Source organism: Hyperoodon ampullatus (genome assembly GCF_949752795.1).
Source record: "Hyperoodon ampullatus genome assembly, chromosome: 10".
Classification (NCBI taxonomy): domain Eukaryota; kingdom Metazoa; phylum Chordata; class Mammalia; order Artiodactyla; family Ziphiidae; genus Hyperoodon; species Hyperoodon ampullatus.
In genome coordinates, this window is record NC_136923.1 from 55,442,819 (window position 1) to 55,455,681 (window position 12,863).

General features: G+C 41.4%; 1 protein-coding gene across 6 annotated transcripts in view; it reads right to left on the reverse strand.

Moving 5' to 3' along the window:
- Positions 1 to 1,995: 1,995 nt before the first annotated feature.
- Positions 1,996 to 12,863, reverse strand: part of RBMS3 (RNA binding motif single stranded interacting protein 3) — a gene marked incomplete at both ends in the record, with an annotated part of 717,356 nt that continues 706,488 nt past the window's right edge. For 5 of the 6 annotated variants that reach the window (XM_079713428.1, XM_079713424.1, XM_079713427.1 and 2 more), the window contains one exon: positions 12,502 to 12,633. In XM_079713428.1, the coding sequence (XP_079569554.1) occupies positions 12,502 to 12,633 (132 nt within the window). Of the gene's footprint in view, positions 2,048 to 12,501; positions 12,634 to 12,863 lie in introns of those variants that run through there. The other variant, XM_079713423.1, reaches the window with a different exon arrangement.

Here is a 12,863-nt window from a genome sequence, read left to right on the forward strand (position 1 = left end):
CTGTGAAGCTGTCTGGTCCTGGACTTTTGTTTGTTGGGCGTTTTTAAATCATAGTTTCAATTTCAGTGCTTGTGATTGGTCTGTTTATATTTTCTATTTCTTCCTGTTTCAGTCTTGGAAGGTTGTACCTTTCTAAGAATTTGTCCATTTCTTCTAGGTTGTCCATTTTATTGGCATATAGTTGCTTGTAGTAGTCTCTTATGATCTCCACTGGTGGGTGGAGCTGGATCTTGTCCCTCTGGTGGGCAGGGCCTTGTCTGGGAGTGTGTTTAGCTGGCTGCTGTGTGCTCAGGAAGACTTTAAATAGCCTGTCTGCTGATGGGTGGGGCTGTGTTCCTGGCCTTTTGGTTGTTCTGCCTGAGGTGTCCCACAACTGGAACCTATGGGCTGTTGGGAGGGCCCAGGTCTTGGTGAGAAAAACGGCAGCCTCCTGGAGGGCTCACGCCAATGAGTACTCACCAGAACTGCCACCACCAGTGTCTTTATCCCCACAGTAAGCCACAGCCATCCCCCACCTCTGCAGGAGACCCTCCAATACCTGCAGGTAGGTCTGTCCCAGGTTCTTATGAAGCCATTGCATTTTTTCCCTGGGTCCTAATGAACATGAGATGTTGTGTGTGGCTTCCTAGAGGAGAGTTTCTTTTCCCCCCAGTCCTGTGGAATTCCTGCAAACCCCATTGGCCTTCAAAGCCAGATTCTCTGGGGGCTCCTCTTCCCATTTTCAGACTCCCAGGGTGGCGAGCCTGACGTGGGGCTCTGAACTTCCACTCCTGTGGGAGAACTTCTGTGGTATAATTATTTTCCAGTTTGTGGCTTGCCCACCTGGCTGTATGGGATTTGATTTTGTCATGACAGCACCCCTCCTACCATCTCACTGTGGCTTCTTCTTTGTCTTCTGATGTAGGATAACTTTTCTGGTAGGTTCCAGCATTTTTTTGTCGATGGTTGTTCAGCAGTTAGTTATGATTTTGGTGTCTTCGTAAGAAGTGAGCTCACGTCCTTCTATTTCGCCATCTTGTCTCCGCCTCCTCTGTTTTTTATTTTTTATTTATTTTTTATTTTTATTTTTTTTTGTGGTACATGGGCGTCTCACTGTTGTGGCCTCTCCCGTTGCGGAGCACAGGCTCCAGACACGCAGGCTCAGCAGCCATGGCTCACGGGCCCAGCCGCTCCGTGGCATGTGGGATCTTCCCAGACCGGGGCACGAACCCGTGTCCCCTGCATCAGCAGGTGGACTCTCAACCACTGCACCACCAGGGAAGCCCTGTTTTTTATTTTTTAAATTTAGCTAAAAGCCTGTGTGAATCCCATCAAATAATATGGTAGTCTCTGGCACTCTGTTCCAAGCAGAGTGGAAGTTTTTAAGTATGCTCAGTGAGTTAGTTAATATATGAGAAGGGAACAGAGATTAGCTATGTGGGAACACAGTGAGAGACACTGGTAGGAGATGAGAGATACTGCGTGGCCAGAAGCATCTGTCAAGGCTTTGTGAGTAGGTGAAACTGGCTTTGGTTGTTTCAAAGCATAATGAGGAAATAAGTGATTCAAGACCTTCCTTGTTAACAGTTTAATGATGTCTGGATAAATGAAAATGACACCTTTATTCATCCAATCATCAATTATTGACTTGAGTGCCTACTATGAGAAAGGCAGTATTCCAGATGCTAAGGAAAGACCAATGAACGAGGCAGATGCCTCCCGACTCTTTTGGATTTTACTTCCCACAAGGAGTAGATGTACAATCAATGGATCAATCAGCAAACAATCAAAAAGAAAAAGAATCTCAAAACAGAATAAGTATATTCTGTAATAGAAAGTGGCTGGATAAATACCTAAGATTTGGTATCAGGGAAGGTCTCTCATGTAGGTCTGGATGTGGAAGATAATTATAAGCTAATCTTGGAAAGACTTAGAGGAAAAGCATTCTAGGTAGAGAAAACAGGAAGTTCAAAAATCTGGAGGTGGGAACCTGAGGCTGGAGTCATCTAAGGTAAATCAAATCCCATCATTCCTTCTCTTCAAGCCCTCCAAAGGTTTTGCAGCTCCCCTAGAATAAAAGTGAGAATACTTAGTCTACACAAAGCTAAGAAGAATCCAAGGACCAAAGGCTCTATAAAGCTGGTCTCTTCTCCTACAACTTTCCCGCCTAGTTAACCACACTCCAGCCTCAGGTTCTCATATTAGACTGAAAATCCTTGAGGGCAGGGGTATGTGTCCTAGCATAGATTCTGGCATGATTCTGGATACTGCAAGTGAATCGGGGTCTAGGTGTAAAGGGGGATGGGGACACTCTTGCTAGAATTTATCAGAGGCAGAGATGCTCCCTGTGGGTCAGGCAGAGACCCCCCATCCCTGTCACATCATACAGTGACCATGAAAGGTGGGGACAACCCTGAGAAAGAAGAGAGCATCTCACTGTGGGCTTACAAGTGGAGGCAGCTAAAGCTGATTTAATCAGGCAGGGAGAAGAGGAGATTCTGGACAGTTGCAAGGAAGGGGGTTTGTATCTTGACCATTTTCTAGAGGTGGGACTACATTTTCCTTAGAGAGAAATCTACTTTACAACAGTCTTGTTTTGAGAATAAGCCACAAGCAACACCCCTAAAGTTATAGGCTACAAGTTTCCCTACAGTCTTATTCTATCTTTCCTGTGTAGAGTGGAGAGTATCTCTAAAATACTTTAGCCAATGCATGCTATCTTGAATACTCCAAATTTCACAAATGGGAGCTCATTTCCAGTTTCATTATGCTAATTAACATGGCACTGCTTTCATCAGGCAACTCATTTCTAACAATCATTATGCTAATTGAAATATGGATAGTTTAAAATACTTGTACAACCCTCTGGCCTTTCTCATTAAATGAGAGCTGACCTCCTGTGGGGTGTGAAATTCTGATTAGGGTCACTGAGTGCCCCTGAAAAATAGTTTAACCCATCACACATACATTTAATATCATAATGTCTATTTATATCTATACTAAAGGTATTTTAAATTAAATTACAGGGGGAGTCAAGATGGAGGAGTAAGAGGACGTAAAGTTCAACTCTCCCCACAAATGCATTAAGAATACATCTACAGGGCTTCCCTGGTGGCACAGTGGTTGAGAGTCCACCTGCCGATGCAGGGGACACGGGTTCGTGCCCTGGTCCGGGAAGATCCCATATGCTGCGGAGCGGCTGGGCCCGTGAGCCATGACCGCTGAGCCTGCACTGCTCCACGACGGGAGAGGCCAAAAGAGTGAGAGGCCCGTGTACCAAAAAAAAAAAAAAAAAGAATACATCTACAAATGGAACAGTTCTCACAGAGCACCTGCTGAACACTAGCAGAGGACCTCAGACAACTAGGAGGACCAGAAAGATCCCCACATAACAGAGTAGGATGAAAGAAAGAAGAAGGGAAAAGGAAGAGGAGAAGTGGGATGGGACCTGCACCCCTTGGGGAGAGCTGAAGGGGAGGAGAATTTCCCACGTCCAGGGAAGCCCCCTTAGTGGTGGGGAGATCAGCTGGGACAGAGGGGAGCTTTGGGGGCTTGAAAGAGAGTGCAGCAACTGGTCTGTGGCAGGCTGGACAGAGTGAAACCTACACAGATGGTCCATGCCACAGCCCTGCACGCCCAAACCTGAGAGGTGTGTCCACTGGTGTATACAGGGGCAGGGTGCTAGAATGTTGGGTTTGGAGAGCAGACGTGTGGAAAGGACTGCTGTTGGCTGTGAGAAGACAGTCTGAGGGGATGGGAGTGAGGAGCTCCACAATGGAGAATGCTCGGAGAGCAAGCCCAGATCGCCATAGAAGCGAAGTGCCGTTGTTGAGTGATGTGCAAAGGGCAGGCCACCTATGCAGCCTCTCTCCCCATGCACCAGCCCCTGCCTCCCCAGGCACTGGGAAGGGCTCCCACCGGGGCAGGCTCTTATGCCCCTGGCTGCCGCCTACTCCACCCCCTCCTGCCAGGGTAGGCTTGTGTGCTCCGGGGCAGCTTCAGGAGCAGATGCCTGTGGGTGGCCGACACACATAGGTGGGGCTGAAACCATAGCTGAGTCCCAGGGGCCATGAGAGATGGGAGAAGAACTGAAATCTCTCCTCACAGCTGCACAAACTGTGGATTTACACCCTGCAACTATCTTTGTAAACTCAGAACCTGCAGAATATCTGATCCGACAATGAGTGCTCCCACAGCCAAGATGGGTCAAGCTTTAGCAGCTGTGGACTTTGTGGGCAGGTACATGTGGGGGTTGGGCAAGGCCAGAGTCTGAGATGCTTCCATAGTGCCCATAGCCTGTCCAGATCCATGATTACTACAATCTTGGGACCTGACTTCAGTGGCTCTGTGCTGGTGGCTTGGTGAAAACAATGCCTGAGAGACACCAGGGCCAACTGCTGGCATACCTATGGTTAAGGTGGGGCTGACAGCAGTGCCAATAACAGTGTAATCTGAGTGCTCCCACAACGGGTGAAAGGTGACAAAACAGAGCACACTCACAGGTGAACAGTTCCAGAGGAGGAATACTCAGTGGCTTCTCTCTCAGTGGGAATGCTCCAATCCTGTCTACATCACACCACAGATCAGAAACACAGCTAAGAAACAGATCTGGGGGCCTCTATTCCAACAACTAGGGAGCAGACCCTGATCCAAACACGGCAGTGACAACCACAGAGCAAAGGGGAGTCCCCACTAAATATGCAGGGCAGGCTCTGGTCACCACAACACCAGTCACACCTACTGTATCAAGGGGTTAACTACCAGCATACACTGAGAAAAGAGGTGGCAGACATCTATAATAAAAACACCTCTTGCACCAAAAAATATTAAACCAATATAGGCTATGCAGGGACATTCCCACATAAAAATAGCCCTCCAAGACAGTCTGAGCATCTGGTATCTGGAGGAAGAACCCCCAGAGCATTCAGCCTTGACACCCAGTGGGGCTTGAGTGCAGGAGTTCTGCAAGGCAGGGGGAAACAGAAACTCCACTCCTGGAAGGCATACAAGATCCCACATGCACTGGGGCCCAGTACAAAGCAGTACCTCCATAGGAACCTGGGATAGACCTACCTAGGGGTCTTGGAGGGTCTTCTGGGGAGGCCAGGTCAGCTGTAGCTCACTGTGGGAGCACAAGTAGCAGAGGTCCCAGGTAATACTGATCAGCGTGAGCTCTCTGGGAAGTCCCCATTACGCCACAAAGACCTGACTTCACCCAATAGCCTGCAGGCTCCAGTGCTGTAAATCCTCAGGCCAAACAACCAACAAGATAGGAACACAGCCCCACCCATCAGAAGACAGGCTGACTAAAGACATATTGAGCTCACAGCCACCTCAAAACACAGCCCTTGACACGGCTCTGCCCACCAGAGGGACAAGTGCCAGCTCTACCCACCTGAGGGCAGGCACCAGTCCCCTCCCACCAGGATGCCTACACAAGCCCCTGGACCAGCCTCACCCACCAGGGGGCAGACACCAGAAGCACGAGGAACTATGATCCTGCAGCCTGCGGGAAGGAGACCACATACACAAACAGACAAATGAGATGACAGAGAAATATGTTGCAAATGAAGGAACAAGAGAAGAACCCATAAGAACAAGTAAATAAAGAGGAGATAGGCAATCTCCCTGAAAAAAGTATTCAGAGTAATGATAGTAAATGATCCAAACCCTCAGAAGAAGAATGGAGGTATAGACCAAGAAGATACAAAAAATTTTCAACAGAGATAGAAGATTTAAAGAACAAAGAAAAAACAAACAGAGATGAACAACATAATAACTGAAATGAAAAATATACTAGAAGGAATCAATAGCAGAATAACTGAGGCAGAAGAACAGATAAGTGAACTGGAAGACAGAGTGGTGGAAATCAATGCCACAGAACAGAATAAAGAAAAAAAAAAGGGGACTTCCCTCATGGTGTAGTGGTTAAGAATCCGCCTGCCAATGCAGGGAACATGGGTTCGAGCCCTGGTCTGGGAAGATCCCACATGCCACAGAGCAACTAAGCCCGTGCACCACAACTACTGAGCCTGTGCTCTACAGCCTGTGAGCCACAACTACTGAGCCTGAATGCCTAGAGCCCATGCTCTGGAACAAGAGAAGACACCACAATAAGAAGCCCATGCATTGCAATGAACAGTAGCTCCCACTCTCCGCAACTAGAGAAAGCCCACACACAGCAATGAAGACCCAATGCAGCCAAAAATAAATAAATAAATAAATAAATAAATAAATTTAAAAGAAGAAAAAAGAATGAAAAGCAATGATGAAAGTCTCAGAGACCTCTGGGACAATGTTAAATGCACCAACATTCACAGAAGAAGAAAAAGGGAAAGGGCCTGAGAAAATATTTGAAGATACTATAGCCGAAAATTTCCCCAACACAGGAAAGGAAACAGTCACCCAAGTCCAGGAAATGTAGAATACAGGATCCTGATACAGGATAAATCCAAGGAGGAACACACCGAGACACACCATAATCAAAGTAACAAAAATTAAATACAAAGAAAAATTATTAAAAGCAACAAGGGAAAACAACAAATAACGTAAAAGGGAATCCTCATAAGGCTATCAGCTGATTTTTCATCAGAAACTCTGCAGGCCAAAAGGGAGTGGCATTATATATTTACAATTATGAAAGGGAAGTACCTATAACCAAGAATATTATACCCAGCAAGGCTCTTGTTCAGAATCAATGGAGAAATCCAAAGCATTACAGACAAGCAAAAACTAAAAGAGTTCAGTGCCACCAAACCAGCCTTACAACAAATGCTAAAGGAACTTCTCTACGTGGGAGAAAAAAAAGATGTCACAGCTAGAAACAAGAAAATCACAAATGGGAAAGCTCACCGGTAAAGGAAAACATAAAGTAATAGTAGGAAATCATCCACAAACAAATATGATATCAAAACCAGCAACTGTGAGAAGAGTATAAACGTAGGAAATGGCAATTGCATTTGAAATGAAAAGACCAGCAACTTAAAATAATCTTGTTTATATACAGAATCCTATATCAAAACCTCCTGGGAGCTGCAAACCAAAAAACTACAATAGATACAAACACACAAAAGAAAAAGTAACCCAAACACAACACTAGAGTCATCAAACCACAAGAGAACAAAAGAGAAAGGGAAGAAGACTGACAAAAACAGATCCAAAACTATTAGGAAAATGGCAATAGGACTATAAATACTGATAATTACCTTAAATGTAAATGGATTAAATGCTCCAAACAAAAGACACAGACTGGCTGAATGAATACAGAAACAAGACACATATATATGCTGTCTACAGGAGACCCACTTTGGACTAGGGACACATACAGACTGAAAGTGAGGGGATGGAAAAAGATATTCCATGCAAATGGAAATCAAAAGAAACCTGGAGTAGAAATACTCATATCAGAAAAAATAGACTTTAATACAAAGACTGTTACAAGAGACAAAGAAGGACACCACATAATGATCAAGGGATCAATCCAAGAAGAAGATATAACAATTATAAATATATATGCACCCAACATAGGAGCACCTCATGTATAAGGCAAATGCTAACAGCCATAAAAGGGGAAGTCAACAGTAACACAATCATAGTGGGGGATTTTAACACCCCACTTACACCAATGGACACATCATCCAGACAGAAAATTAATAAGGACACACAAGCCTTAAATGACACATTAGACCAGATGGATTAAATTGATATTTACAAAGCATTCCATCCAAAAGAAGCAGAATACACTTTCTTCTCAACTCCACATAGGACATTCTCCAGGATAGATCACATCTTGGGCCACAGATCAAACCTCGGTAAATTTAAGAAAATTGAAATCATATCAGGCATCTTTTCCAACCACAATACTATGAGATTATAAATAAATTACAGTCAAAACTGTAAAAACCACAAACATGTAGAGGCTAAACAATGTGCTACTAAACAACCAATGGATCACTGAAGACATCAAAGAGACAATCAAAAAATACCTAGAGACAAATGACAATGAAAACATGATGATCCAAAAAACTATGGGACAGAGCAAAAGCAGTTCTAAGAGGGATGTTTATAGCAATACAATCTTACCTCAAGAAACAAGAAATATCGCAAATAAACAATGTAACCTTACACCTAAAGCAACTAGGGTAAAAGAACAATGAAACCCAAAGTTAGTAGAAGGAAAGAAATTATAAGAATAAGAGCAGAAATAAATGAAATAGAGATGAAGAAAACAATAGAAAAGATCAATGAAACTTAAAGCTAGTTCTTTGAAAAGATAAACAAAGTTGAAAACCTTTTGCCAGACTCATTAAGAAAAAATAGAAGAGGGGTCAAATCAATAATATTAGAAATGAAAAGGGAGAAATTAAAGTGGACACCACAGAAATACAAAGGATCATAAGAGACAACTATGAGCAACTATATGCCAATAAAATGAACGACCTAGAAGAAATGGACAAATTCTTAGAAAGGTAAAATCTCCCAAGATAGAATCAGGAAGAAATTGAAAATATGAACAGGTCAATTACAAGTACTGAAATTGAAACTGTGATTAAAAATCTTCCACAAAAGCCCAGGACCAGACAGCTTCACAGGTGAATTCTATTAAACATATATAGAAGACTTAATGCCTATCCTTCTGAAACTATTCCAAAAAATTACAGAGGAAGGAACACTCTCAAGTTCATTCTACAAGGCCACCATCACCCTGATACCAAAACCAAACAACGATATCACAAAAAAAGAAAATTACAGGCCAATATCACTGATGAACATAGGTGCAAAAAATCCTCAACAAAATACTAGCAAACCAAGTCTAACAACACATTAAAAGGTCATACACCATGATCAATGGGATTTATCTCAGGGATGCAAGGATTCTTCAGTATATGCAAATCAATCAATGTGATACAGCACATTATCAAACTGGAGAGTAAAAACCATATGATCATCTCAATAGATGCAGGAAAACTGACAAAATTCAACACACATTTATGATAAAAACTCCCCAGAAAGTGGGGCTAGAGGGAACATACATCATCATAATAAAGGCCATATATGACAAACCTATAGCTAACATCATACTCAGAGGAAATGCTTTCAGCTTTTCACCCTAAGATCAGGAACAAGACAAGAATGTCCACTCTTGCCACTTTTTTTCAACATAGTTTTGCAAGTTCTAGCCACAGTAATCATAGAAGAAAAAGAAATAAAAGGAATCCAAATTAGAAAAGAAGTAGTAAAACTATCACTGTTTGCAGATGACATGATCCAATACATAGAAAATCCCAATGATGTTAACAGGAAACCTCTAGCGCTCATCAATGAATTTGGTAAAGTTGCAGGCTACAAAATTAATACACAGAAATCTGTTGCATTCCTATACATTAACAATAAAAGATCAGAAAGAGAAATTAAGGAAACAATTCCATTTACCATCACACCCTAAAGAATAAAATACCTAGGAATAAACTTAACTAAGGAGGCAAAAGACCTGTACTCAATAAACTATAAGATGCTGATGAAAGAAATCAATGATGACACAAACAGATGGAAAGATATACCATGTTCTTGGACTGGAAGAATCAATATTGTCAAAATAACTATACTACCCAAGGCAGTCTACAGATTCAATGAAATCGTTATCAAACTACCAATGGCATTTTTACAGAAGTAGAATAAAAAAATCTTAAAATTTGTATGAGACACAAAAGACTCTGAATAGCCAAAGCAATCTTGAGAAAGAAAAATGGAGCTGGAGGAATCAGCCTCCCTGGCTTCAGGCTATGCTATCAATACAAAGCTACAAGTCATCAAAACAGTATGGTACTGGCTCAAAAAGAGAAATATAGAAACCCAGCAGCTATGGTCAATCTACAACAAAGGAGGCAAGACTATACAATGGAGAAAAGACAGTCTCTTCAGTAACTGGTGCTGGGGAAACTGGACAGCTACATGTAAAAGAATAAAATAGAACATTCTTTAACACCATATACAAAAATAAATTCAAAATTGATTAAAGACCCAAATATAAGACTGTATACTATAAAACTCTTAGAGGAAAACATAGGAAGAACACTCTCTGACATAAATTGCAGCAATATCTTTTTTGATCTGTCTCCTAGAGTAATGGAAATAAAAACAAATATAAGCAAATGGGACCCAATTAAACTCAAAAGCTTTTGCACAGCAAAGGAAACCATAAACAAAATGAAAAGACAATCCACACAATGGGAGAAAATATTTGCAAATGATACAACTGACAAAGGATTTATCTACAAAATATATAAACAGCTCATGCAACTCAATAAAAAAAAAACCCAATCAAAAAATGTGCAGAAGACCTAAATATACGTTTCTTCAAAGAAGAAAAGATGCTCAACATCACTAATTATTAGAGAAATGCAAATCAAAACTACAATGAGATATCACCTCACACCAGTCAGAATAGCCATCATCAAAAGTCTACTAACAATAAATGCTGGAGAGGGTGTGGAGAAAAAGGGAACCCTCCTACACTGTTGGTGGGAATCTAAATTGCTAAAGCCACTATGGAAAGCAATATGGAGGTTCCTTAAAAAACTAATAGTGCTACCATATGATCCAGCAGTCCCAGTCCTGAGCATATAACTGGAGAAAATGATGGTTCGAAATGATACATGCACCCCAGTGTTCATTGCAGCACTATTTCCAATAGCCAAGACATGGAAGCAACCTAAATGTCCATAAACAGATGAATGATTAAAGAAGATGATGTACATATATACAACAGAATATTACTCAGCCATTAAAGAGAATGAAATAATACCAGTTGCAGCAACATGGGTGGACCTGGAGATTATCATACTAAGTGAAGTAAGACCGAGAAAGACAAATATCATATGATACGGCTTATATGTGGAATCTAAAAAAATGATACAAATGAACTTATTTACAAAACAGAACCAGACTCACAGACTTAGAAAACAAACCTATGGTTACCAAAGGGGAAAAGTGGGGGGGGGCAGGGCTAAATTGGGGGTTTGGGATTGACATATACACATTATTATATTTAAAATAGGTAACAAACAAGGACCTACTGTATAGCACAGGGAACTCTGCTCAATACTCTGTAATAACCTAAACGGAAAAGAATTTGAAAAAAGAACAGATACGTGTATGTATAAGTGAATCATTTTGCTGTACACCTGAAACTAACACAACATTTTTAATCAACTACACTCCAATATAAAATAAAAATAAAAAAACTTACAAATAAAAAACAAAAATGCCTTATTCACTACAGATATTTCCTGAAAGTTATTGTGTAATAGTAATAATGATAGTAGTAGTAGTAGTAATGATAATAATAATAGTAATAATAATACCTTGTATTTGTAAGGTTAAGTCATGTTCTAGCATATTTAATTTGGAGGACTGACTTTAGAAGTTAAAGCACATACTGAAGACTCCACTACCATTATTAATCTTTCAACAACAAACAAATCTCTAAATGTGTATTGAGATGAAGGAAAACTGATGATCAAGAAATGGAACAGCACGCTGAAAACAGGAAGAGTCTTTTGGGAATTTTCTATTCACCAGGGCTTTGACTGTTACCTATAAAGTAAAATAGTTAGCATGACAAGACATCTGTATATAGACTGAACTTTTGTTAATTCCTTTGGTTTCAATCAAAACATTGCAAAATTTTATCTCCATAATTACTCAACACAAAGCTAACTGAACTTTGCTCTCTAAGTGATTTAAGGATTTTTCAGTAGTAATTCTGACTCCCTGATTTTTGCTTTGCCACTTAATTCCTGAATAAGACTGTACTCCATGTTGTTTTATATTTAACAATACTCTTTTTCATAAACTGTTTTACTGGGTGAGTTTGAAGCACCCTTGCCAGGGGAGTGTTACTGTCTTCATTTAAGAATGAAGTCACTGAGACCAAAATGCAGGCACACTATCCAGTTTCAAGTGTGAATATTGGAGTTTTTCAAAAAATATGTGTGGTAGAATTTTTTTTGGTAACAATGTCTATGATGCCCCTCTCTGTATCCAAGCCTTTTGGTAGTGAATTCCTACATTAACTCTGGGCTTGGTCACATGACTTGCGTTTGACCTATGGGACAACAGCAAATGAGTCATAAACAAAATTGAAAAAATGCTGGTCATTTGGGCATCCTCTCTTGCTGTTCTCTGAATTCTGAGACTTCCATGGGAATAAGCTTGCTAGAGGGTCAGCAATACATGGCTCACTGGTGTCCATCACTCAACCATCAGACAACTAACACCCAGAAGCAGAACTGTGAAGATGCCCAGGAGCTATGCCCAGATGCTCAAGCAAGTCCAGTCAATATCAGAAGAACCATTCACCTGAGGTCAGCCCAAATTCTAACCCACAGAATAATGAACTAAATATATGTTTGTCACTGAGTTAGGGATGGTCTGTACTGCAGCAAAAGATAGCAGATGCCACATAAGAGAGTAATGCCCAGATGGCTGACCTGGAGGGAAAGAGTTTAGTATGGCTTGAACTTACTTAGACTGTTGGTAAGAATATGCAGATGCATGCTCGTTGGATGTGTCCACTGCTATCTGCTGCTGCTGACCACTTGTGTCCTGGGATGAAGGTGCCACTGTCTGGGGAGAGGTATCAGCAACAACACCCTACGGAGGCAATAAGAACACAAAAGTCTTATTGGCTTTAGCAAAAGGGCTTCTTGCAGATGGACTGTAGGGCATACCCATCTTCCATATGGCTTGAGTAGAGCTGCACTCAGCTATATAAAGCCACAGTAAGAACCCGAAGAAAAAACACAGATCACGTTTGGATAAGGGCTGAGGAATTTACCTCAATGTGTCACCAAGAAACCTTGCCATCAGAAGACCCTGTAGCA